Below are 27,905 nucleotides of genomic sequence, written 5' to 3'. Positions count from 1 at the left end.
GCCATTAGTTGGGACTAGAAAGTGAGTTTACAGAGCAACGATTTGTTTTGGAAATGCCGAGTGGTCCTTGGCTCCCGTCCCGTGGCTGCAGAGCCCAGTCCGAGGACTGCTCCCAGGCCATATGGCATTTATTCAGCTCATCCTAATAATCCCAGGCCAGTGCTGGCCTCGGTTTCTTGGGTTGGTAGCAGCCTTCTTGACTTGGCATGTCACTTTGGAAATACTCAGAGGGAGAAAAATGCAAACAAGCGTGGGAAGTGTGTCTTGTACATCTGCCATGCATGTTCATCCCCTATATTTTGAGGCAGAGCCATATGCCAAGCACTTACAGTAAACCCACCCTGGCTAAATATTTACATATATTGCTTCATTTGCATAATCACAGGAAACCAAGTGTTACTGTCCCATATTCCAGATGAGGAAGTTGCTATTGAGACAGTAAATGACAGCTACGAGTGAAACCCAGCAACCTGAGTGATTCCAAGTCCAAATTCACTGTGCTCTGCAATCCGGATTAAGCCCTCAGTACAGCTGACCTACAAAGAGGTGTGACCTGCTTAGTCCTGCAAATGTTTCTTAAAGTCAACTCTTCCGTAACAAGTTATGTATTTATTTATTTAAGAGTTTAGCTCTTGGCCGGGCGCGGTGGCTCAAGCCTGTAATCCCAGCACTTTGGGAGGCCGAGACGGGCGGATCACGAGGTCAGGAGATCGAGACCATCCTGGCTAACAGGGTGAAACCCCGTCTCTATTAAGAAATACAAAAAACTAGCCGGGCGAGGTGGCGGGCGCCTGTAGTCCCAGCTACTCGGGAGGCTGAGGCCGGAGAATGGCGTGAACCCGGGAGGCGGAGCTTGCAGTGAGCTGAGATCCGGCCACTGCACTCCAGCCTGGGCGACAGAGCGAGACTCCGTCTCAAAAAAAAAAAAAAAAAGAGTTTAGCTCTTTTTGCCCAGGCTGAAGTGCAGCGGCACGATCTTGGTTCACTGCAACCTCCTATTCCCAGGTTCAAGTGTTTCTCCTGCTTCACCCTCCTGAGTAGCTGGGATTACAGGCACCCGCTACCACACCCAGCTAGTTTTGTATTATTTATTTATTTATTTATTTACTTATTTATTTATTTCAGACGGAGTCTCACTCTGTCGCCCAGGTTGGAGTGCAGTGGCGTGATCTCGGCTCACTTCAAGCTCCGCCTCCCAGGTTCAAGCAATTCTCCTGCCTCAGCCTCCCAAGTAGCTGGGACTATAGGTGCCCACCATCACGCCCAGCTAATTTTTTGTATTTTTAGTAGAGATGGGGTTTCACTGTGTTAGCCAGGATGGTCTTGATCTCCTGACCTTGTGATCCACCCTCCTCGGCCTCCCAAAGTGCTGGGATTACAGGTGGGAGCCACTGCACCCCACCTAGTTTTGTATTTTTAGTAGAGACAGGGTTTTACCATGTTGGCCAGGCTGGTCTTGAACTCCTGACCTCAAGTGATCCACCTGCCTCGGCCTCCCTCCCAAAGTGCTGGGATTACAGGCATGAGCCACCGCACCCAACCAACATGTTATTTGACTAGCACAGGTGGTTGGCAGAACACACAGCACTGAAAGGCCATACTTTCCATTCAAACCAGAACTTTGTTTGAATGCAGCAAAAAGGTAGTGGCACTCCAAGGAAACAAGCAAGGAACAACTAAGAAACTCTATCCTGTTTTTCTCAGGCTGAAAAACGCTAACTTGGAAAGGGTGGCCCATTGCTCTTTTTCCTTTCAGTTTTTCCTTACTCATCAGGAAGGCAGAGAGCATGGGCAGAACGTGTACAAAACGTGAAATCAGGCTGGGCAGGGTGGCTCACGCCTGTAATCCCAGCACTTTGGGAGGCTGAGGCGGGTGGATCACCTGAGGTCAGGAGTTCCAGACCAGCCTGGCCAACATGGTGAAACCCCGTCTCTACTAAAAATACAAAAATTAGCTGGGCGTGGTGGCACACACCTGTAATCCCAGCTACTTGGGAGGCTGAGGCAGGAGAATTACTTGAATCCTGGAGGCAGAGGTTGCAGTGAGCAGAAATCACACCACTGCACTCTAGCCTGGGCGACAGAGCGAGACACTGTCTCAAAAAAAAAAAAAAAAAAAATTAGTGAAATGAAAACAATTGAGTTAGTTTTGTGCAATGCTCTCACTGTTCTTTTAGGAATAAAATACATGTGTGAGCTACACGTAAGAGCTACGTCATGTCAGTGATTCCACAGACGAGTTAACAGGCCTTATCTTTGTGTTTGAAACTGGCATTGCACAATATAAAACTACACTTTTCCCCAGGTTTTTGAATAAGAGGCTCCACAAATTATGCAGCTGGAGGGTCAGATAGTAAGTGGTGGGTAGTGACATTCGGTAAGGGAAGAGACCTCACTTCTTTATAAAATAGATCCAAGGAGGTCCCTATTTCCCTGTAATTAAAAACAACACACTCCTTTTGGGTTTGATTATTTTATTTATCCCTTCCCACAACCAGTTAAAAAAAAAAAAATTACAATCAGGCCTGGTGTGGTGGCTCATGCCTGTAATCTCAGCACTTTGGAAGGCTGAGGAGGGCGGATTGCTTGAGCTCAGGAGTTTGAGACCAGCCTGAGCAATACAGTGAGACCCGGTCTCAAAATTATTATACAATCAATGCAAGTACAAAGATTCAATTTTTAAAAATCACCGGAGTACAAAGATGGCCACAGCCCCTGCCCGGGTTTAACTTACGTATATACAGAGTGGGTGGGGCGGGCATGGCCACAGAGGTGGTATTACAAAATATACAAAGTGGTTTCTTTCTTTACATTTCATAGAAGAACCCTGCCTCATTTCCAAATGAGAGCACTAGAAGCACAAATCATCCAGACCGTTTACCATATAACTTATGAAAAATGCTGTACAAGGGTGTGACTATAAATATCGAGTATTCGGCTCTGGTTGGGAATTGGTATCTACAAGGGGGAGGGTCAGGGGAGGACTGTCTGATATCCTGACCTGCTGGGGTGGTGGAGAAGCTGGGATGGGGGAGGCCCCAGTCTTGCCACACAGCTACACCCACTCCTCCTTTCCTAGATAAGGCTGGAGCTCACTGGCCGGGAAGAATTGGAATGGCTGAGGGTGGGGCGGGGGCAGTCGTGTAATAAGGCAGGAGGCTGTGGAAGGCACAGAGAAGGCATCTAGGATGAGAAGGAGCACACCCCTTTGACCCAGGGACATACCTGTGCTAGACTATACTCAGTGATCCCAGTTCACTGGGCAGTCCAGTTGGGTACAGCTTTCCCCAAAAATCTGGAGTTTTGCAGGCATGGAAAGAGGACAACTAATCAAAGCCCATCTACAGGAAAATGGAAAAATGTTTGGAAAGAGATTCCAGTGGGTGGGTGCATGGAAAGAAGGAAGTAAACCCCGCAAGTCATCTTGCACAGAAAGTGAGGAAGCAGAGAGAGGGAGAGAGCTATTCCAGGCGCAGATACTCCCTGGGTTTCAAGGTGGCAGCATGCAGGCTATGAGCCTGGAGAACTTGCACGTTTTATTTCAAAAGATCCAACAGGGACGGTTTTTGTTATCTAACCAAGAGAGGAGCATTAGGCTTTAGCCACAACGCTTTTTAATTTGGCTTCTTAGTTTGCTAAATTAAGAACCTGAGGCCCTTTTGGCAGTTAACCATATCCCCTGAATGCTATGCTACCCATTCCCCACTTTCTTCTCCTCCATCTGCCCCACTCTCTCTGTCTCTTAGGAAGACAAGAGCAGCAGGTGAGCACGTGTATCCAGCCTGAACTCTCTGTAGTTCGGATGTGGCTCCCATTCCCGAAGCATGAGGACAAGGACACTGCAAGTGAACTGCTTGGACTAGCACACCTGCCCACGTGAGGAAACCCTGACGGGGAATGTGGGGTGTAGTAGGAAGTGGGATAGACCCACACCTGTGGTCTGCAGTTTCCAAACAATGACACTATGTCCCCTGACCCGGGCTGATCTGGGGCAAGGAGGTCATGGAGCTGCTGCTCTTGGTTGCCAGACTTTGGTTTAATAAAAAGGGAGAGGCCTGAGCTTCATAGTCATGAAGAATTCACTTCCTTATCTTAGAGAGCCTCTCATACATTCCTTCCCTGGGCCTTTTCTTTCTGAAGATGTTTTTTGAGTCTGAAAACAGGTTCTACTGACCAACCCAGCCAGGTGCAGGATTAGACCCCTGTCCAGCCAGGTGCATTCTCTAATTCTCTTTAGGTACTGTCCTGTGCCTTCCTGGAGTAAAAGACTACTGAGTGACCAGGGGCGGGAGCAAAAGTGCCCTGCAGGCCTATCCACCAAGCCAAAGGGAATCGAGTTAGGTAGGACTGCACCAATTTCATTCGCTAATGGGGAACAAATCTCCTCGAGGTGGTGAAAGCGTGCAGGGTGCAGAAGTGGGAGAGAGGAGAGCATGCAAAACTCAAGGCCCATCCCCCCACCTCTGACAATCTGGGCCTTCCCCTACAAGGCTGTGCATTCGGTCTTTGAGTCTGGGGCACGGACCTCACCCTGAGCCTCTCTGCTAATGGTTATGTTATCAAAGGTCTCAGGGGCCTTGACAGGGACACCCTGCGCCTCCTGCCCCTCCTCCAAGTCCTGGCAGCACTTGCTGCAGCGGCAGCACTTGGGGCAGCCACACAGCAAGCAGCACACGCGGCAGCACACGCGGCAGCAGCAGCAGCAGGGCATCTGGAAACAGCCGGTGAACTTGGAGATGACGGCGTCCCAGGGCTTTAGCGAGTGCATGCACAGTGGCAGGAAGTTCCAGTTCTGGAGTTTCTTGGGCAGGACGCGTGGACAGCGGGACTGCAGGAGTCGGAGGCACAGAACCAGGATGATGATGAAGACGACGGGAACCCCGACGCCCACCAGCACCGGCCAGCCGGCCAACGAGAGGCCAAACACCGTCAGCGGGATCAGGAAGAAGAAGATGATCAGGTAGAAGACGGCGAACCAGCGATACTTGGCAGAGATGTTGCCCAGCCCCTTGGCCATGCGGATGGGCAGACGAGTGAACGGGATCGGGTACCACAGTAAGATGCCAGAGATGTTGAAGAAAAAGTGGCACAGGGCGATCTGCAACACAAGAGGTTGGACAGGTGAGGGGCCTGTTGCCTAATGGGGTGGCAGTAGGGAGGAGGGGACGGGGGAGGTAAGCTAGCGGGCATCACAGGTAGCACAGTCTCGGGCCTTCCAGGCCTTCCTTGTCTTTACGGTTCAGCCCAGAGGGTACCTGGTTTCCATGAGGACCTACTACATGTCTGGGAGGGCCAGGAGCACTCAACTGTGCATTAGCTCAATCCTCAAAAAACACTCTATAAAGTGGCAACCATTATTTCTTGACATGAGATAATGGAGGCTCCTCAACTCCCACAGGTGGGAGATGGAAGAGGTGGAAATTCACATCCTGGGAGCCTGGCTCCAGAGGCCAGGAGCTTAGTCACTTTTCCAAGGCTGCCAAGGTGCAAAGTACCATGCCCAGGCTATGAACCAGCACTGTCCAATACACTAGCCGCATGTCCACACGGAGATTTGCTTTAAGTATGAAATACACACTAGATTTCAAAGACTTAGTCCCAGAAAAGAACAATGTCAAATATCTCAATTTTTGACAGACTGATTACGTGTTAAAGTGATAATGGTTTAAATCAAACACATTATTGAAGAATGAATCTGCCTGTTTCTACTTTTAAAAAATGTATCTGCTAAAATCTTTTAGGATGACATATGTGGTTAATTTACATTGTATGCTTGAATTTCTATTTCTGTTGCATAGATTGCTTTGCCTCATCAGATCTTTATAGTAATCCTAATGAGATAGGGGTTATATCCTCCATCTTTCAGATGAGGGAATTGACGCTCAGGTTAGATCACTTGCCAAAGGTCATTTGGGATGTAAATGGCGAGATAAGAATTCAAATCTCAGGCTGGGTGCAGTGGCTCACGCCTGTTATCCCAGCACTTTGGGAGGCCAAGGCAAGTGCATCATGAGGTCCGGAGTTCAAGACCAGCCTGGCCAACGTCGTGGAGCCCCGTCTCTACTAAAAATACAAAAAAATCAGTCAGGCGTGGTGGCAGGTGCCTGTAATCGCAGCTACTCGGGAGGCTGAGGCAGGAGAATCACTTGAATCCGGGAGGCGGAGGTTGCAGTGAGTGGAGATCGTGCCACTGCACTCCAGCCTGGGCAACAGTGCGAGACTGTCTCAAAAAAATAAAATAAAATAAAATAAAATAAAATAAAATAAAATAAAATAAAATAAATTCAAATCCCAAAGGTCTTGCACAAAGTAACCTAGATGGTCCACGCCAAGGAGTTCTCCTAATTGTAAAGTTCCCCACAGGAGGCAGTGAGGAGATAGGAGGTGGTGGTTGTGCTTCTTAAGTACCCTTTCTACATCTATATCAAGGGGCCACCCCACTTCTGCTGAAACCACCACCAGTTATGGGAGTCTTACTGCCTGTCTCAGAACTGATAGTTTTGATTGTTCTCATATCAAGGTCCTGAAAACTTTACCCATGGCTTCCCCTCCACATATCAGTTCCATCTTTTGGACAGCACAGAGAAAAGCCCGGCTCTTGTTAGAGACCAGTTTGCAAGACCATGTGTGGTCCCACCCCCAGGGCCCCTGCCCCCGGGCCCCGAGTCCTCACCTGGAGTGAACTCCTCAATGTATTGCCAGGGCTGGCTAAGGCGGCCAGGATGGCGGTGGTGGTGGTGCCAATGTTGGAGCCCAGCGTGAGTGGATAAGCCCTCTCAATGGTTATCACTCCGATTCCTTGGGGGGGATACAAACACAAACACATCAGCCCCATGGGATGACAGGAAATGGCAGTGGTGGCCAGAGGGAGAAGCTCCGGAATAACTCACCAATCAGGGGAGTCAAGGCCGACGTGAACACAGAGCTGCTCTGCACGATGAAGGTCATGCCTGCCCCGACGAGGATGGCCAGGTAGCCAGTCAACCACGCAAAGGGAAAGGGGAAATCTGGAAGACAGAAGGAAGATATATCAGGGCCTCTCTGGAGAAGGAATGGGCTGGTGGCCTGGGGCAGGGGCTGGGCTTACGGGTGAGGTTGTACAGGCACCTCCTCATCCCATATATGGTCTCAGATTACAGAGTAGAGTTTTAGAATCCAGTTTCATTCCCCATTGTCTTTTGCTCCACATATTCAGATGGAAAAACCAAGGATGCAGGTAAGTGTTATGGAAACAAAAACACAGACTCCCTGGAGGTCAGATTAGAAAGAGTGAACCCACCCAAGTAACCACTCTCCTTCCAGAAAGGGCTGAGAGCATGCTTCCTCCCCTGCCCTGGCCTCCTATTAGCACCCACATTCGACCTTCAACCTTCATGTCTGCCTTAAGGAGTATCAGGAAAACGCAAAATCTTGAAACATGCCTACTAACTGGGTCCTCCACTCAACCAGCACCAGATCAGGCCCTGCATTTCCCACAAGCACTCAGAGTTGCTCTGTTCCCCCAAGACAACCTGGGGTGGGGGGCGAATTTTCTTGGCTATATTTAACTGAGTTGTCATGGAGTGATGATGTCATTGGCTTAGTGAGCTCTCATTGGCCAGGACACCCTACTTGGCAGGAAATCCTCTTGGCCAGCAGTCTCATTGGCCACCTCTAGATGCTGATGTATTTACACATCACATTTCCTTCACAAGAGTGAAGGGAGGTGGGGGTGAGGGTGGACACCTGGGGTCCTTTTCCTAAGGGGTCTTGACAGAGCCAGTAAAGCCCTGAGCATACAGGAAACCTACTAGGAAGGAAGGCCTGATTCACAGTTCTCCAGATAGGAAATCCTTCTCAGGACCTTGCCAACATGCAATGGAAGCTTGGGCCTGCTCCCTAGACCCCACCCAGGACACCAAGAACATTTCCACATGAATGACATCCTCACTTCTGCTGCTGATCCAATCTGAGAGAGAAACTCCATGCAGAGGCCATTGCTAGATGGGAATCTAAAGCACCCTCACACCCCATGCAGTGGCCATGATGACACCATCCCTCAAGGCCCACAAGTGAGGGCAGTGTACCTACCAGTGTTGATGGTCTTCTTGATGACAGTGGCGACCTGCCCCTTGAGCACAGAGCCCAGGATCTTGACAATCATGATCAGGCAACCACAGAGGACCAGCAGGGAGATTATGAGCAAGATGATACCCACAGCAAGATCTGGGAGGTGGAAGTTCACGAAGATATGCTGGCCTAAAAAGACCACGAAGAACCTTGTCAGGAGGGCATGGAGCCACCACGGCTACAGATTGTTATTTATTCCCCCAGATCCTATCTTTCCTACGAACAGATTCCTGGTTGTTAGTTTGACAGATGGCAGCCCCAAATCAAGACAGCCCTTCTCAGCCTCCTTTGCAGCAAAGGGCACCACTGAGATTATGTCATAATTAGTGGGATTGCATGAGGCTGGAAGATCAAGTGATGACTTTAAAAATCACACAACTACTCAGGGGCAGACCCAGCCCAGTTCTGTCTCTAAAGACCATGCTGTGGATGGTCTAATTTTTTTACTAATGATAAGTATGCTTTGAGGGGTTCCATGGGCAAGTCAAAGTAAGGGGCATTGCTAATTATAAAGCCCCTTCTGCATCCCCTAGATACTTCCAGCAAAATATGGTTATATGAATTAATATATAACCATTATATAGTGCCTAGAATGTGGGAGGTGGTATGTTAACTTGATTCTTTGGGGTAATCATACCTAGAGTATTAAAGTATACTGCTCAAAATTAATGTGGTGGGAGGGTGGGAAGAGAGAAGCAGAGATATACAAAAGTATATGTAAGGAGTAATTAGAATAACGAAGGGTAGCTGGGTTGGAAAAAACATTACAGCTTCTTAATAATCAGAGCATCATGCAAGCTCACTGTCTGTTCAAGTGCTATAGCCCCAGTGCCCTGAAATGGGGCCCGCTGTACAGTAGGGACTAATTGAGTGAATACATCTGTTCTATGTGGGTCCCACATCTTCCTTCAAATCTGGTTGTCGTCTCCCTAAAGTTATTTTATTTTGAGACAAGCTACCTCCTTGTTGCCCAGGCTGGAGGGCAGTGGTGTGATCTTGGCTCACTGCAACCTCTGCCTCCTGGGGTTCAAACGATTCTCATGCCTCAGTCTCCAAAGTAGCTGGAATTATAGACTTGTACCACCATGCCTGCCTAATTTTTTTGTATTATTTTTAGTAAAAACAGGGTTTCACCATGTTGGCCAGGCCGGTCTTGAACCCCTGGCCTCAAGTGATCGGCCTACCTAGGCCTCCCCAAAGTTCTGGGATTATAGTCATGAGACACCATGCCTGGCCCCTAGAGTTATTGACTAAAGGAGTCTGAACAAAGCACGTAGAGGAAACACTATAGAATCTGTTGGGCTTTTCTGAGGTGGTGTGGAGCTGGCAAAGGAAATGGACTTCAAGTTCCAGTTTTGCCCTTGCTGTTGGACCTGTCACCTCAGTTCCTAAGCCATAGTTTCCTCTGCTGTGAAAGTGTGTTGCTCCTGCTTGATGTAGGGCAGGTGCTTAGTGACTCCTACTGTCCTTTTCTTCACTTACTGGGACTTCACACAGATAAATACGTCACCCCCAGACAACACCTGTCGTAGGGGCCAATCCACTGAGCTCCACTTACATTTGGCAATGTTCTCCTTGTAGGTCACATTCTTCATGGTCCAGGTTTGGATGCCATCCGTCCAACAGAAGGAAGGGGAGGTGCAGTTAGCAGTCGAGGGAACAGTGACGTTCATCTGGGTCTGGATGACACACATGACAAATGCCCACAATGTTGGCTTTTAGTGGGGAATGGGAGGCAATGGGGGGGGTGGGAATGAACGGGCACAGACACCACACACGGTGCATGTAGTGTGGTCCCAACAGAACAGTTCTTTTCTCTCGAAGACTTATTTGTCACCTTTATTAGAAATCTCTTAGAATAACTGAGGACAACTGAAATCAGCCTTCACCATTTAAAAATATCTAGTTTGTTTATTTTAGTCTCCGGTCTTTAGCACCCCACAAAAACATACACGTACACCCCAGAAGCAAGAGCAAGCCACAACCCAGGTGCAAAGCAGGCTGGGTAGGTTCCTGACAGAGGGCATGAATGCTCTGGGCCCAAGCAGGGGGAATACTCTGGAAGAGTCTGGAAAGTAAGAGAGAGGATACTTGCTGCCAACACTCATAGGGCATGCTGGACTATTTCCACAAGTCCCTCCAAAAATGAGAACAGAATGGCAGGGAGAGCTAAGTCTTGTCCAAGAGGCATGGAAATAACAAACCAGGAATAATGTTTCCTGGGATGGGGCAAAAGGGAGTCTGTCTGTCCTACTGTTTACCTGCATTCGGCATTCATTCAGGGACTTGTTTTCTAAAGGCATTCACTGGTCACTTTTGATTTTTCAGGGGCTCCCAGTATTTATTTCCCCTGACTTTCTATTTAAATTCCTTGAAGGCAAGATTTGGCTTAATGTTGAGATGCAAAGGTTCACCCACCCGGGACTATCTTGGAAACGTACCATGTTGGTAAAAGTTTTGCACCAAATCTTGACAAGACTCTTGTTTTTCGCGGTTTCATCATTCATTGCAATTTGGCTGATAACTTTTTTATCCAACTGTGGAAACAGTAGACAGGAGATCATCAGTACATCCTCAGAACCGATTTAGGACACAAACCCAGGGGGTTGCAGTGAGAGGGGCTCTAAGGAGATAAATGTGACTGTGAGCTCCCAGAGAGGCAAAGTGGGGCTCGCTCTATCTGCAGAGGCACTGATATCTAGGGAGTAGGCAGTAGATAGTTTCTGGATGACTGAATGGCCAAGAAAACCAGTAAGAGTGAAATCACAAGGTCCTAGCAAGGACCCAGGGAGAAGGGGCTGAGATGACTCTAGGCAGGAAAGGGTAGATCATACTTTATTAAGTCCATTGGTGTTGAGGACAGCAGTGGGAACAAAGTGGTCTCAAGTGTCCAGTCTTAAGAAGCACCTCCACCCCAATAAAGGTGGCATATCATGGAAGTCAAAGTAACCGTCAAGGTCACTCTATCAGGTGGCCCTAAAGTTCTGCCTCCCTTGGCCTTTTCCAGAGGCAGCTACAGAGTAGTGTTTATTCATCCATTTATTTTTTAAAAACAATCTCACTTTGTCACCCAGGCTGGAGTGCAACGGCACAATTCTCAGCTCACTGCAGCTTCAACCTCCCGGGGTTCAGGCGATCCTCCTCCCTCAGCCCCCCACCTAGCTGGGACTACAGGTGCACGCCACCATGCCCAGCTAATGTTTTGTATTTTAGTAGAGACGGGGTTATGCCATGTTGGCCAGGCTGGTCTCAGATTCCTGACCTCAAGCAGTCTACCCACCTTGGCCTCCCAAAGGGCTAGGAAAACAAGGGTGAGCCACTGTGCCAGGACCAGAATAGTGTTGTAGACACTCTATATCTGTCAGCTCAGGTAGGGGATGTGGTGGATAGGAAATTTGTCTCTTTCTCTCTCTGAAGGAGCCAAGTTACCTGGACAATGAGCTTTGTGAAGGGCTTAGTGATGACTTTCAGAAGATCTGGTGCATCTTCTCCATTCTTGAAGTGGAAGCTCTCCACTATAAGCTGGGTTACAACCTCAAGGTAATGGGTGGCCACCTCCACAGGCAACAGCACCAACACGGAAAGCCAGTTGAAAAAGTCATGGACAGTGGCTCCTGCAAAAGCTCTATGGGAGGGAAACCCCGACAGCCAGATTAGTCACTAAGAAAGTGGGCACCATGTGAGGTGGGCCATTACCTGTGTCATCTGCCACCCTCTGCTAGGTGTCACCTATGGAAGTGTGCACATGTATGCAATCTCATTTTTGTTCTCTTATAGCAATCCCCAAAGTGGCTGGTATCTATATTCCCGTTGGCCAGATGAGGAAGATGTGGGCCAGCAAGCATGTTACGGCTGGAATAATTAGCTCAGCAATCACTGTTTCGAAGAATTGCATCAAGGGCACTTTTGTATCATGTATATAGAAGCCCACCTTCTTTTGGAAAGGTGGGGACCAGTATGAAGGCAACCAAAGCCCTCTATGAGGAGTTTTCAATTGTTCCAAACACAGAGAAGTCATAAATCCCCAAAGCAATTTTGTAAAAATTGAACTTAAAAAGACCTCCATGCAACTGAATTCTTAAACTTTTTTTTTTTTTTTTTAAAGGTCTTGAAAGTGATGAAACATGAATAGTTTCCATGGGAAACAAGGCTATTTTGCATCCATCTGAGGAGGTTCAAAGATTCCTGCTCGATTCCATCTTATCTCCAGATTTAAAAAACTCTGTTCTGGATGTTGTCTGCAATGAAACAGCTTCCCTTTAAAAAAAAACTGAAGAAAAAAACCAAAAAACAAAAAACCTAGCTAGAAGAGGCTGAGAAACATTTAATTTTCACATTAACCTTTTTGAAAGAAAAGAGTTTCCAACTGTCTACTTGCTCTAGTTTCAGATTTTATGCATGCCAGAAACTGTATTTTGTTTTTTATTAACTTGTAAGTGAAGAACAAAGAAAAGGTAGAATGGGTTGAGCTGACCGAAAGTGGAAGTTTTAATAAGTTATAATTATGACCAAACAAAACAATATTTATTTATTAATTTTTTTTCTTTTTTTTTTTTGAGATGGAGTCTCGCTCTGTCACCCAGGCTGGAGCGCAGTGGCGTGATCTCGACTCACTGCAACCTCCACCTCCTGGGTTCAAGAGATTCTCCTGCCTCAGCCTCCATAGTAGCTGGGACTACAGACACTTGCCACCATGGCTGGATAATTTTTGTGTTTTTAGTAGAGATGGGGTTTCACCATGTTTGTCAGGCTCCTGACCTCAGGCGATCCGCCCGCCTTGGCCTCCCAGAATGCTGGGATTACAGGCATGAGCCACCATCCCCAGTCCTAATAAATTCTACTCTTCTAACTGGCCTTGTTTCAATTCCGCCACCCAGCGGCTAAGTTTCTAGCTAGAGTTTGCATTTATTTAGTGAACTCAATGTGCTGTGTGCTCTACCTGCTGGATTGTATATTTAATCAGTGGTGAGAGATAGTATTATCCCTGCTCTGCCGATCACGGAGCTGAGTCTAATCAGCTGGTGAGTATGTGATCCAACCCTAGCCATACCTCCCTGTGATTACTTCTAGGAACTCCGGGAATGAACCTGATAAGCATGTCATCTTTGACTGGTTAAAAGTAGTTAAAACAACATGGCCGAGAACAATAGAGCTGATATCGCAAAGGCTGGTTTTGAGCCTCTTACCTTCTGAACTCACTTCGGTCTCCCACCTGCATGAGTGCAACAATAGTGTTGGTGATTGACGTTCCAATGTTGGCCCCCATGATAATGGGGATGGCAGCCCGAACAGTGAGCACTGGAGGATGGAAAAGTGCCATTAGCAAGCTTAGAAAGGCAGCTTGGAGGCAGGCTAAAGTGACCCATGCTGATATCCTCTAAAGAAGTAGTTTTTATCCCCTATGGAAGTGAATTCTTAAACTTTTTTTTTTTTTTTTTTTTTTTTGCACCTCACTATGCACCTCACTATGAATCTGATGAAAGTGCCTTTCTAGATTCCTCCCTCCTCCCTATTGCAGATCCAAGGCTAGCCTGAAGGAGACCAGGAGGCACCCACTGATTAAGGACTTAGGTGGAGTGCCAGGGCTTGCACGTACAGGTGAGTCAGTTGTGCATGGCACAAAGGCTCGCTTTTAAGGAAGCATCATTTCTTTCCTTCATTTTTTTCTTTTTTTGAGACGAATCTCGCTCTGTCACCCAGGTTGGAGTGCAATGGCGCGATCTCAGCTCACTGCAACCTCTACCTCCCAGGTTCAAGCGATTCTCTTGCCTCAGCCTCCCGAGTAGCTGAGATTGGAAGCACGTGCCACCACATCCAGCTAATTTTTGTATTTTTAGTACAGACAGGGTTTCACCATGTTGGTCAGGCTGGTCTCAGCCTCCCAGAGTGCTGGGATTACAGCCATGAGCCACTGGGCCCAGCCAGGAAGCATCATTTCTGTGCTAGATATCAGACACTTCATTCCAGGCAGTGTAACTTTTTCAAACAAACTCAGCATATTGCTGCACTTGTTTTGACATAAACAAGTGAAATATTTTGAAAGTGTAATACCTTTTTCTAACTGGACCGGAAACATTCTAGTTAATTTTGGCTACAATGCTGGCTTGGAAAGAAAAATAGTTCTGGCCAGGGGCAGTGGCTCAGGCCTGTTATCTCAGCACTTTGGGAGGCTGAAGTGGGAGGATAACTTGAGCCCAGGAGTTTGAGACCAGCCTGGGCAACACAGTGAGACCCAAGTCTCTATTTAAAAAGAAAATAGAGAAAAGAATAATAATAATCAGTTCAAACTGGTCCCCCTCAGAGAGTCTGTCCAGCCTAGCCGCAGCAATCATCAGGCAGGTACAAGTTTAGTGTGCCATCTCCCCAAGCTCAGTTGTCCCAGAGCAATTTGTGATGAGATTAGTTGTCTTTCTGCTTAGCACTGAGAGTGGCCCAGTCCCAGAAAACTAACTTTCTGCAGTGATGGAAATGTTCTGTGTCTCTACTTCTCAGTAGGGTAGCTGCCAGCCACAGGTGGCTCTTGAACACTTGAAACGTAACTAGTACAACTGAGGAACTGAATGCTATATTTTAATTTTAAATCAATTAAGGTTCAATAAAATTAATATTGCCACATGTGGCTAGTGGCTACAGGTCTGGAAAGCACAGTCCTAGAGAATTCAGAGCTGAGAACTCCAGCAGCAGGGTCTATTTCCAGATCCTGCCATCGAAATGGAAACAGGAAGTTGCCTTGGATCAAGAGGGGAACACACTGTAGCCGGGACAAGATAGCAAGACAACGGTAACAAGGCCTGGACATATTCAGCGTGAATTCCTGCCCACCCCTTCCCACCCCCAGATAGACAGAAGAGTGTCTGCAATGCAGGTGGGCTCATGGGTGCCCTGACTCACATGAAGAGGCCACCATGCTGACAACGATGGACGTTGAGGTGCTGGAGCTCTGCACGAAGACGGTCACCAGCACCCCGATCACCAGCCCCAACAAAGGGTTGGACATAATAGAGCTGTTGCTGAAGAACTGTCCTGCCATTTTTCCTGGGGAAAAAAAAACAAAAAACAATCATAACGTGATCGAGGGGGATTAGGTAGGCAATGAGTAAACAGAAGCCTCCATCCAAGGCCAGCTGGCTGTGGGTTGGAGAGTCCAGCCTCCAGTCTCCATCCCGGCAGTCACCCAGGGAATCTTGCTTCCCCATGTCTCTTCCCAGTGCTGCTGATAAGGCAGGAAACCCACTGGCTGCCCACACGTGCCTCCTGTCTCTGTCTCTCTGCCCTGGTTCCCGACCCACTGTGAGCCCCTGGTTAGTCTTGTTCCTTCGCCCTGCATCCTCCCACTCTTCAAACACTCCTCGGTCAGCAAGCCCTTCCATGCTCAGGAATCCAGCCTCAACTCTGTACTGGGACCAGTGGGTGCCAGTGAGCCTCCTGGATGTCTCTGGGGTGTATACCTAATTCAGATTTATCCTCCAAGAGTAGATCTCTCTATCCATCCTTAGCCCTAGCACCAGCCTGTAATTGAATGCTGGGAGAGTTATCCTCAAGAGTGTGCCTGAGACCATCAATGCATTCCCAAGTCCATGGTATAAAGAAGATGGAAGCCCAGAGGATGCAGATGAATTGTCTGAGATAACCAGACAGCAAAGCCCATAGCCGATGTTCCCATGGACCAGGGAGCCCAGAAACAATGTTCAGGAGGCCGGGCGCAGTGGCTCACGCCTGTAATCCCAGCACTTTGGAAGGCCGAGGCGGGCAGATCAACTGAGGTCGGTAGTTGGAGACCAGCCTGACCAACATGGAGAAACCCCGTCTCTACTAAAAACACAAAAATTAGCCAGACATGGTGGTGCATGCCTGTAATCCCAGCTACTCAGGAGGCTGAGGCAGAAGAATCGCTTGAACCCGGGAGGCGGAGGTTGCGGTGAGCCAAGATCGCGCCATTGCACTCCAGCCTGGACAACAAGAATGAAACTCTGTCTCAAAAAAAAAAAAAGAAGAATTTTTTGCCCCTCATGTTCTTCCATGAATGCCCACCTCCCCAACTGTCCCAAGTCACACAGATGGGTTCCCAAGAGAGGCACCAAGGGTTGCAGAAATCCGTGGTCCTTTGTGACACCCAGATTTGAGACTGAATCTTACTCTGCTAATTACAGGCTGTGAGTCTCAGGCCTGGTTCATGATATCTCCGTAAATGGGAGAGCTTTGGGGAAGAATGTTTGATAGAGGGCCCCCAAAAATGCCTGCACCCAGCAGACACTCAGAGTGCTGCCTGTTTGTTTCTGATGTCACCATTGAGGTACCAAGGTAACCAAGCACAGGGTGACTTCACTTCCGGGTTCTCACACTGCATGGGCACACGCAGCCCTGAGGGCTGTGTAGGTAACTACAATGGATGCAGATTCCTCCAGCCCAGAGAAGGGGCTCTGTCCTTCCCCCAGCAAGGGCCCACCTTTGAAAGGGCGCTCTTTCTCATTCCAGAATTCTCTCTGGGGGGGAGGATATAGGAATTCCTCGGCTAAGTCTTTATGTCAAACAACTTCCTGCCTGAGGTTTGTGGACAAACTCAACTGGCTGATAGCTTGTAATAGTCTCTAGCCCCAGTTCCTGGCCTAAGCCACCTGGGCCAAGTCATAGCCCTTTGTGTAGGCCTCGGTTTTCTCTTCTGTAACAGAAAGCATAGACTTCATAAATGATCTGAGGTGGGTTCCAGTCCTAAAACACTCGAGGAGGCTGCAGCTGGAGAGGGCTTGCTGAGTTTTATTCTCGGAACCACATTTCATGATAACGCCCCTCACCCCCAGACCTTTCGGTCTTTCATTCTTACCTCCAACCAGCTGGAAGGCGCTACTAAGAACATCCAGGGAGCACACAAAAAAGTAGAGAAATCCAAGAAGTAAAATCAATCTCCCAATCCCTTGGAAGACACAGAGAATCTTCCCTTTGGTGTCTCTCTCTGCAGCGGGGTGGGGTGGCGGGAGAGAGAGAAAGGCATGAAACTTTTAGTGTTGGAAACACTGAGAAGTTCGGCAATGAGCTCAGAGCTCCCCCCGCCTCCCCTCCCTTCCCAGCCTGGCAGCCGTAAGTTCTTATGTCTAGCGAGGCTTACAGATGGGACGCAGCCATCGCTGTAGCTTTCAAAGCAGTTACCACTGTGGTCCATTTAGCTGAAACCCCTGGTAAAGTGCCTCTAAAGGATTTGCATTTGGGAGGAGGGGTTCAATATGGTCTGTGACAGAAAAACCAGGCTCCATGCTCAGCTGAGCTACAGTGTCGCTGAGTGAGGCAGTTAACAGCACTCGCCACCTGCTAAGTGCAGGGTCGGAGATAATGGCTGTCACATTCCGAACAGCAGAGTATTTTCCAGAATGCAGCTGCACAGCAGCAATCAGCCTCAATTTATGTAGGGCTTGGGGCATCATACATCCTGGGATGCTACATCGTTCATCGTTAACTACTGTTTACTCCACTGGCTTTTAAAATGGTTCTCATCTTACCCCTCCCAGCTCTTTCCTTCCTACCTCTCCTCCCCACCCCACAGCCCAATCTCCTTTTTCCTCCTTGCTGTCTAGTTCACTGACAGACCTTCTGCCCTACACACACTTGGAAATGAAACAGTGATTGTTTGCACCAGCTGTCTGGCTGCGTATTTTGTTTTTCTAGAAACCTTCCCTAATGCCCATATTTGGGTGAGGGGACCCCTCTGAAATCTCTCTGAGAAGAGGGGCCTTTTCTGTTTATCACTGTATCCACAGCATCTCCAAACCAGTACCTGGAAACTGTTCTCCCACAGCGAATTATAAGGAGCCAGACAATGTCCATCTTTGCTACAACCACAGTGCCGGGCACATTTGTTGAATGAATGACCCCCAATTGCTCCAACATGCTTTGACTCAACCTCAAAGATGGGAGGGTGGCCAGACACCGTGGCTCATGCCTGTAATCTCAGCACTTTGGGAGGCCAAGGCGGATGGATCACAAGGTTAGAAGTTCAAGTCCAGCCTGGCCAACACGGTGAAATCCCATCTCTATTAAAAATACAAAAATTAGCCTGTAATCTCAGCTACTCGGGAGGCTGAGGCAGGATAATTGCTTGAACCCATGAGGCAGAGGTTGCACTGAGCCAATATCGCACCATTGCACTCCAGCCTGGGCGACAGAGCAAGACTCTGTCTCAAAAAAAAAAAAAAAAAAAAGACGGGAGGGTGACATCCCTAGCCAGGACCCCTGCTTCAAGGGCATCAGAACAATGAAAAGGGGAGAGGGACACGAGGATGGTGACACCGTGAACCACAGGAAGTTTCCTGTTTCCTTCCTGAATGTCTCAGCTGGCTTCACTCTTACCTGACCACTTGATCCCCGAGTCCTGAAGAGTGGGTAGGTTCCAGGGGTCGTCCACCTCAGTGGGCTCCTCTATCAGTGTAGCCGTGGAGTAGGTCGGCAGAAGTTCAAACTTGGTTACAGGTACCTCAGTGCTATCTGCTGAAACAAGCAAAAGGGGTCATGAGGAATCAGACCTGGGTCTCCTGCAGACCCCTCACAAGAGGCCGATCTGCAGACAAACGAGTGACACTTACTTTTGTTGGTCTCTTTGCTTTTATCAGGGGTGATGGGTTGCTGACTTGTAGCCCCTTCGAGGTACTTACTGGGGTTGGGCTGGGCATCTCCCAATTCAGGCCAGGGAGCCATGGTCTGTGGATAAGAAAACAGTTTAAAGCAGCAGTCATGGAAAGGAGGCGCACCAAGATGCTATAAGAGGAAGAATCATCGGTTGAAAGCGTCTACTGGGTGGGGGGTTCAGGGGGAGGTGGCAGCAAAAGGAAGGGAAGGATTTCATACTTATGCCCCCTAAGTGTGGCATCTTAAGTGCCATATTTCAGTCCTCTGTGGTTCCGCCTCACTCACCCGGTCACTAAAGCAAACTACTTCTTACAATGTTGAGTTAGCTGCACGCACCACCTTTAATCTCCTAAACTTGTTTTTGTCTTGACTCTCTCCTTCAGTCAAAAGCAGGGAGCAACGGGTGCCGTGGCTCATGCCTGTAATCCCAGCACTTTGGGAGGCTGAGACAGGTGGATCACCTAAGGTCAGGAGTTCGAGACCAACCTTGCAACTAAAAATACAAAACATGGCAACTAAAAATACAAAAATTAGCTGGCGTGGTGGCACATGCCTGTAGTCCCAGCTACTCGGGAGGCTGAGACAGGAGAATCGCTTGAACCTGGGAGGCCTGGGAGGCAGAGGTTGCGGTGAGCCGAGATTGCGCCATTGCACTCCTGCCTGGGTGACAGGAGTGAAACTCCGTCTCAAAAAAAAAAAAAGGCAGGGTGCAAGCCCATTCATCTTTGTTGTCTCATAGCATACCAAATCCTCACAACCCTTCAATGGCACTCCATCTACTTCTTATATCAAGACAAGTGCACTGCAGATCTATGCAAAACCTTGTCCGGTGAAATTTAACAGATTTATACAACTTAGTGTGTATGTGAATATATATGCAGGGGCCAGGCGAGCTGGCTCAGGCCTGTAACCCCAGCACGTTAGGAGGCCAAGGTGGGTGGGTTTGAGACCAGAAGTTTGAGACCAGCCTGGGCAACATGTCAAAACCCTGTCTCTACTAAAAAGACAAAAATTAGCAGGGGGTGGGTGCCTGTAATCCCAGCTACTTAGGAGGCTAAGCATGAGAATTGCTTGAACCTGGGAGGCAGAGGTTGTAGTGAACTGAGATCATGCCACTGTACTCCAGCATGGGGGATACAGAGCGAGTCTCTGTCTCAAAAAAAAAAAAAAAAATATATATATATATATATGTGCAAGTGTTTGTATACCATCTGCGTGTTTTACCTACCAGTCAGGGCTTCTGTGAAAAGTGTGATGGACCTGGTTTTAAAATCCAGCAGTGCCGCCTATTAGTGGGTGTGTATTTAGGCAAGTCCCTTTATGCCTCTGAGCATAAACTGCCAGTTTATCCATCTATAAAATGGAACAGTTCTTGCAGGGTTATGAGACTAATGGTGAAATTAAAAGTCTAGAAAGTGACTGGCATTGAGGAGGCATCCAATAAATAGCAGCAATTATTACTATGTCATGTTGTCTGGATTAATCATCCTTTGTTAGAACCACATTCTTTTCAGCCTTCATAAAAGACCTTCCTACAATCCATTTTCTTCACAAAGCCTTTCTCAGTTACAAGGCACTTGACACACCTCACATTCCAGTCCTTGCAGTCCTTTTTCTTTGACACTAGACAATTAGTCCTTGTCCATTAGACACAGCAGTCCAAAGGACTGGAAAAAGGCAATTCACAGAAAAGGAACAAATGGCTAAAATGCCCATTAAAAAAGAAGCAATCCAAGCTGGGTGCAGTGGCTCACGCCTGTAATCCCAGCACTTTGGGAGGCCGAGGCGGGTGAATCATCTGAGGTCAGGAGTTCGAGATCAGCCTGGACAACATGGTGGAATCCTGTCTCTACTAAAAATACAAAATTAGCCAGGCGTGGTGGCACGCACCTGTAATCCCAGCTACTCAGGAGACAGAGGCTGGAGAATCACTTGAATCTGGGAGGCAGAGGTTGCAGTGAGCCAAGATCACACCATTGCAACCCAGCCTGGGCAAGAAGTGTGAAACTCCATCTCAAAAAAAAAAAAAAAGAAGCAATCCAATATATTCAAACTAAAACAGTGACAACTATCAAAGTAGCAAAAAGAATTTAAGTTTATTATGCTGTGCTGGAAAAGATGTTATGAGCTGAACACTGCTAGACGCTCTGGAAAAGTCAGCAAACTGTCCAAAGTGCCTTTCGTTCATCACACATCTGTGACCCAGTCATTTCACTCTAGGAATCAGGAAGCTAGGAATATTTGCTCTCAGAAATACCTAATCTGCACTGATCGCCTCTTCCAAGAGGGCTTTCTAGAGCGTGAGTCCACCTGACCCCTTTTCTCTTCAACCTGTTTCCTGCTTACCAAACTGCAAAGCCGACCAAAAAGGAGACTTTGTCTTGTTCATTACTTCATCTTCAAGGTCTTAAGCTCTGCGTATTTATGACAGAATGAATGGGATGTAGACCAGAAAGATATTTGCTGCTCTATCATTTACAGTGTTAAAAAATAAAATAAAAAAAAGAGAAATTACTCCTTCTAACTATAGTATGTCCATACATTGTAAGAGTATGCTATTAAAAAGGTTATACTGCATCAGTAAAACCATAGGCAAATGCTTTAGATAAACCGTGAATCTAAAGCACTTCTTTTTCCCATTCACAGCATCATCTCAACAAGGCAGACAAGATCCAGAAATGTTCTCTGGGGTTAAAGTGGGTGGTGAGGCTGTGGGTGGTTTTTTAAAATTTTCTTTTAAAATTTTCAAATTCTTTTAAACGATGCAACTCAACCCCTAAACCCACAAAGGTAAGATGGCTCAATCATACCTGGAGAGAGGGAATCACAATGGGGGGGGTGCTGGTTCTGCAGAGGCCTGCCTCTCACTACATGCAACCCTGAGCCACTCTGAGCTTCAGTTTCATCATTTCAAAAATGGGGACAATACCATCTCGCTTACTGAGCTGTTATGAGGACTAATTGGTTAATAAGTGTAGTGAGGCTACAGCATGGTGCCTGGCAGAATAAACACTCAGAACTCTTGTTTATTCTTCCTGACACAATGTGGAAATGCACTGTGTCACGAACAATAAACAAGAGTGTTTATTATGTGGAAATGCATTGTGGGTGCACTGTGTGTACCCTACACCATAAGCTCTCCATCTCCAATGTTCAGCACGGTAGTGAATTTCAGTCAATATTTGAATAAACGAACCCAAAGCCTGTGAGAGAAAGATGCTAACATTTGTTCTGTGGCAGGGGAGTGTCCTATGCAGTTTGTGGCCTCATTAAATCTAATAAGGAAGGAGGTTTTCTTCTCAGTGTACAGACAAAGAAACTGAGGCACAGAGAAACAAAGAAGCTTGCCCCCAGCTACCTGGAGCTGGTGTCAGGATATGAACCCAAGACTGCTGGCTCCAAAGCCAGAAGCTTTTCCATAGATCTCACAGCGAGGGGCAAAGGTGGGAGGAGGAATTCTCCAGCCCTCAAAGCACCAGGGGACCCAAGGACCTTAGGTCTAGGCACATTGAGGGCTCTGAGTGTTTTTGGATAGCTAGCTAGATTGGCATGTCTACAGGTCACTCCCACGTGGTCATTCAGATGCTGGAAATGCCCACCCAAGAATGTTGCAATGGCTGAGCAGGAGCATGAGGTTGGGGGTGGGGGGAGGAGGGTGGGACGGGGGCAGGTATTATATGGTACAGGCAGAGAATGTACCCTGGAGCTCTGAGCCCCTCTGAAGCCTTTCTCCTACCCTCAAGACCTGGCGCAACCACTGCCTTGTTTTCTCCCAGCCTTCCCAAGGCCTCACTCCAGCACATTCTTGCCACCTACCAGAAGCGGCAGAGGAAGGGAGAAGTCATCATTTGGAATCTTTTTACTAAAGCCCAGGGAGGGGCTCCCCTGCTGCCCACACTGGCCTCTATAACTGAGTTGCCTGTGTGCCTCACCCTCTTGGCTCCACTTCCTGTCCCACATGGGCACCCACTGCCAGAAAGAGCTCTTATTCTTTCTCAAAGACCCAGGAGAGGAACTTTCTTGACTCGTCTCAGACTTGGGAAGCAGGGGAATGTAGGGCACCTGGCAATCACCCAACCCCTACATTCACATTGTTTGGGCTTCTCCAACCAAGACCTGTTCCGGGGCCCCTTGTATTCAGAGCAGCAGTCAAGGCCATCTGAAGAAATGGGGAGAAGAGGAAGCCCAGGGCAGTGGTCCTGTGAGGAACCAGGACATGGACACACAGTCTCCCACCAGATGGTGGCCTTCACCAGCACAGGGAGTACAGTATGGCCACTGTATCCACAGCACATAGGACAGTGCCAGGCACATGGTAGCCAGCAGTGTTTATTAAGGACTTTGTGCCTGGCACTTGCAAATTGGTGCACAAATTTACTCACAGCATTTCATGTATCTATGTAAACTAGAGTCTCCTTTAGAATGAACAGTATCCTCGTTCTAAAGAGGGAAAACCTGAGCCGCAGAGAAGGTAATTGCTTCAAATCACATAGGCACCAAACACTGCAGAGGTAAGTTCAACCTCATGCAGGCCAATGTTCTCAGGATGCCCAGGAAAACTTTCTTGTACTTTGAAAGAATGACTCCGTGCTTCAAACATTCCCAAGAGGGTGATGGCTCTTTTTCCTCTGCTTCCCTTACAGCCATCACAAAGAACAATAATCACCCCTATAGGCTAAGGATGGTGGCTCACACTTGTAATCCCAGTACTTTGGTAGGCCAAAGTGGGAGAGTCCCTTGAACCTGTGAGTTTGCAACCAGCTTGGACAACACAGCGAAACCCTGTCCCTACATTACTGCTAATAATAGTCTCTTCAAGGACACAGTGGTGGTAGTGATGAGAGGAGTCAAAGAAGCAATTGGCCTGGGCCTCACATGGCTAGATAACTTCCGTTTACATTTTTGATGTCACACACTAATAAAATTTTAAAGACATTTATTCTATCACTTTAAACTTGGGCCATATCACCAAACCTCACCCTCACCATGCGCTATCAATTTGTATTTTTGACATCTTAAAATAAATCCTGTAAATAACTTCTAACTATATCATTTATGCTGCATTGTATTGGGGGGGTTAAAGCAGTTAAATTTGTAAATATAAACATCTTAAACATACCGCAATCTTTTTATAGCCCTCTTTTTGTACCTTTGCATTTTTAAAATTCACTGAGATGAATAAATTCCCTTGGATGTCCTGATTGCTCCCTGCTGTCCCCAGAATGGAAGTGGGGGTGTGGGTGAGGATGGAGGGATGGAAGATGCCTGAAACTGGTTATTAAAGCCCAGTTTATTCCAAAGCACTCTGATTCTGAGAGGCTGTTTTCCTCATTACATTGAATTCGGGCTATTTTTGTGTCCCCTTTGTGTCTAACAGCAACAATCAGAAGCCCATCTTCATACCACAGGGCACTTGCTTCAGTGAGACGGTTGAGCAATCTGGGAGAGTTTTGGATGGGGCAATTTGTTTAGTATCCAATCCTTTTACAAAGCACGCCCTTCTTATCACCCATTTCCCAAATTACAAAAGCAGAGAAGATCATGATCAGCTGGCATGGGACAAAAGAAGCAGTCTTTTTTATTTTCAATTATTTTTTTTTACAATCTGAAACAACGGCCACTCCTACAGGCACAGTTTTCCAAGAATACCCAACCCAGGACAAGTTAAAGAACTGCCAGCACACAAGGGAAGAAGGAAAAAGGAAAGAAGGACAAGGCCCAGAGCGATCAGGGCTAACACATAAACCCCCTGGGGCACCTGAACAGGAAGAGCGGACTCGTAGTGATGAAATCCATAAGCTGCTTCCATGAAATTAACATGTTTGAGAAAGGGATCTCCTCAAAGAAAACGAGATTCCAACTCTCCTCAGCGCAGTGCGAGCCACCCGTGGCAGGCATCGCTCCACAGAACGTGAACTACCTCCATGCCATGCAGCCCCCTACTTTCTGGCCTGAGGATGTGCAGTCCCCAAAGCCAACCACTTCTGTGCACATCTCTTTGTAAGTCGTCTCCCCAGCCTGCTCACCCATTTCTGGCTTGGAAAACAGAAATTGTGGGTTTTGCTCCCCAAGACAGCTGAGGACGGACCCTTTGCTGATGGCCACGGGCCCTAATAGAAACAAACTAAGGCTGTCTCCTAGGTACCCTAAATAACTGTAAACAAGCACTGTAGCACGTGGAAGTCACACTTGGGTGGGGGGCAGTGTCGCATCACCAGGCAGCCACCACAAACCTAGAATTTTCATGGTCCTGAGCTGTCGCATTCCCCTTCTTATAAAGGGTGGAAGACGGCAGCCCAGGGGCTCACAGGGACTAGCGTTAAGTCACATGGCTAGTTGGTGACCCAGCCACAAAGAGCCTAGCCATCCTGATTCCTGGGTGGAGCCTTCTATCCCCTGGGCCTTTCTCTTCCAAACCACGACTCTCAACACAGTGATCATTTTAGAATCCGCAAGTGTGGTTGATTAATAACACTGTCAATAGTAAGAGTGTAGCAGTAAGAGCTGTAATAAAATCAGTAACCGTGACATTAAGAAGAAAATAGCTTGAACATTGTGAAAAGCTTTGTTTTTTTCACTTCTGTGGCCCAAAGCCAGCCAAGTTCCTTGAAGTCAGCATCGAGGGGTATTTACAAGAATTAAGTGAATCAAAGTCCTTGAAAGAGCCAGGAAGCGCCCCTGCCCCGGCGGCGGTACTCACCAGCGCTCCCTCCGCAGGTGCTGGGCTGGAGGCGGCGGCCAGGTGGAGCGCAGCGCCCCGGGTATATATGGCGAAGGTGTTGCGCAAAGAGGCCTGCGGCCGCTGTCATCACGCCCCTCGCACATTCCAGGACCGCCTGCCGCCGCCGCCGGGGCACTGCCTACCTGCCGCCTTAATGAGCCCATCGAGACCTCGCCCGCTGCGCAGAGAAGACGGCCGGCCAACCAAGCTGCCGAGAGAAAAGCTCCGACTGGCCCCGCCGCGCGAACGGGCCCGAACGGCCCCGAACGGCCCCGCGCCCCTTGGCGCCCCGTGCGCCCTAACCTGGCTGGTGCGCGCCCTCTCCCGCCGCGACTCGGTCCGCACGAGATTCCCGCAAGTGGGGGCTAGCGAGGCTCTCCCGCTCCTGCCTTCTCCTTAAGAACTTGAACCTCCTAGTCTAGTTCCTGTGAGGCTGAGGAGGTCAGAGACGTGAAGACACACATAAAAACCAGTTGGAAAGTCAGGGATAAAGCTGTCAGAAACAAAGTCTGGATTGTTCAGCTTTATCAGTCTGTGGGGAGCTCTCTGCCCTGGGAGTCTGGGCTCTAGGTCCGCAATGGGAAAGGCTGGGACCGTCAGGCTGAGGAAAGGGAAGGGGGCTGTTATCACCACTCGGTCCTAAGCCTGCTGCGGACATCCTGCTCTGCCTGTGTCACCTGCCTGTGTATACAACAGTTCTCCAAACCGCTGTGAGATACGATCTGTCCCAGGGAGAGTGCACCCCCGTGCTTATCGCAACAGCTTGCCCCAGTTCTGTGCCGGGAGCTGCTGGGAGGGGTTGTCTCCAATGTGCACACGAAAGTCTTCCCTGGGGCTTAGAGTGGCTCCCTCTCTAGCTGAGGTTTAAGGGGTTAGGGGACATGATACAATTACCCAGGATTTGCTAAGCAGGAAGAAAACCTGCGGCTTATTCCGAAACCCAGACCCTCTCCTCTGCTGCACTCTCCTGGTTTTGTAGTGGAGCAAAGTGAGGCTTAGCGAGCTTACTCGTTGCCCAGCTCCTCACAACAGCCGAAGCGCCCTATTGGAATTAGCTGGTTTCATTCCAACACCGAGTTCTCTCCACTGTGCAAGGGGAAGGAGTCGGGAGCACGACTTCCAGAAACCACAGAGCCTGGAGCTCTCTGGGGCTGGTGTTGGCCGTGGTTAAGCACACTGACTCTGGGCCCAAACTCCGGGAAATCAGTTCCCTGTTCTGCCCTTTGCTTTCCCTGGCTCCGTTTGCTCATATGCAAACTGGGAATAATGGTCCCTCTTAGAGTAAAATGAGCTAAAATATGTAAAGAATGTGGAATGGTACTTGGCATATAAATAGTATTCAGTGCGAGTTAACCATGATCGTTTACACAGGGAACCTCTGGTGTTGGGAGAAGATGGGTGGGAAGCCTTGATTAGACTCATCTGGAACCTTCACTGGAGAAATCAAATCGGCTTGGGTTGCTGTTATTAGAGGGATGATGGTTTTGCTAGCGGGTGTTGGCCTTCAAATCCAATGCTCAGACCGTGATCAAGCAGTACCTTTGCAATAAGCAGCTTCTGAAGCAGAGTCCAGTGACGACAGGAATCCCCTGGCACCTGTTCACCAAGCTCAGCTCTGCCTCCAGACCTGGGCAAGGAGGACTGCAGATACCACTTGGGTTTTCAGTGAGAAAGGGCTCTATTGCCAGGGTGCAGAGGAGGAAGGGTGCTGCACACACTGCTCTCGGTGAACTTGACCCGGATTCGGCAAAGCCTGGCTCTTAGTTCATGTCCTGCTCTGCCCTGTGCTTGGAGGTTCACAGGAACAGGTCTTAACAGGACAATCACCTCACTGAGACTCCCCTCCTGACTGTGGGCTTTCATGTAGGACACAGACCTAATTGCCTTTCCATCACTTTCAACAAGGAGTGAATGTAGGAGGGAGACCAAAATTTTAAAAACTTGGAAAGAGAAAAAGGTATCCCTTTTATGTTCCAATTAAAAAGGCAAAACAGGTTCAATCCTGTTTTTTTAAGAGAATATTGTTCTCTTAATGTGTATAGATCTTGGTAGCAGATCAGGGGTGGTATCTGATTCTAGTGTGGGATGGTAATTTATATAATTTTTTTTTACAAAGTGTGGAGGAAAGGTACATGGAGTATCTGTGTTCATCACTCTATAATCTCTCCCTTTGGGGGAATACAATTTGCTGAAGAACATTTTCCTATTGTTATTCCATCTGAGATACAAAATACTATCACCATTTAGTACTTCAAACATAGAGCCTTACGTGTAAACACAAACATCTAAAATACTTTCATCGAGACTGGGTGCGGTGGCTCACGCCTGTAATCCCAACACTTTGGGAGGTCAAGGCGGGCAGATCACTTGAACCCAGGAGCTGGAAACCCGTCTACCAACATGGCAAAACCCTGTCTCTGCTAAAAATATTTTAAAAATCCCAGCTGCTCAAGAGGCTGAG

At 48.1% G+C, this 27,905-nt stretch overlaps 1 protein-coding gene across 3 annotated transcripts; it reads right to left on the bottom strand.

Annotated features, from left to right (window-relative positions):
- Positions 1 to 2,457: 2,457 nt before the first annotated feature.
- Positions 2,458 to 25,708, bottom strand: SLC34A2 (solute carrier family 34 member 2). Of its 3 annotated transcripts, none has more exons than XM_025385307.1 (13): positions 25,424 to 25,708; positions 18,681 to 18,795; positions 18,448 to 18,582; positions 16,931 to 17,059; positions 15,001 to 15,144; positions 13,296 to 13,407; positions 11,539 to 11,734; positions 10,551 to 10,646; positions 9,668 to 9,788; positions 8,071 to 8,238; positions 6,891 to 7,007; positions 6,674 to 6,798; positions 2,458 to 5,098 (listed from the first exon to the last, which is right to left on the bottom strand). In XM_025385307.1, the coding sequence occupies exons 2-13, from the start codon at positions 18,790 to 18,792 to the stop codon at positions 4,484 to 4,486; spliced, it is 2,070 nt and encodes a 689-aa protein (XP_025241092.1). In that variant the 5' UTR covers positions 18,793 to 18,795; positions 25,424 to 25,708; the 3' UTR covers positions 2,458 to 4,483. The 3 variants fall into 3 exon arrangements, with proteins under 3 accessions (XP_025241092.1, XP_025241091.1, XP_025241093.1); XM_025385306.1 differs by having other exon boundaries at positions 18,448 to 18,585; positions 25,424 to 25,495; XM_025385308.1 differs by lacking the exon at positions 25,424 to 25,708 and adding an exon at positions 24,750 to 24,849.
- Positions 25,709 to 27,905: the final 2,197 nt, after the last annotated feature.

This window comes from Theropithecus gelada, chromosome 5 (assembly GCF_003255815.1).
Source record: "Theropithecus gelada isolate Dixy chromosome 5, Tgel_1.0, whole genome shotgun sequence".
Lineage (NCBI taxonomy): Eukaryota > Metazoa > Chordata > Mammalia > Primates > Cercopithecidae > Theropithecus > Theropithecus gelada.
The sequence above is the reverse complement of the archived record's forward strand: the minus strand, read 5'-3'. Positions and strand labels throughout refer to the sequence as shown.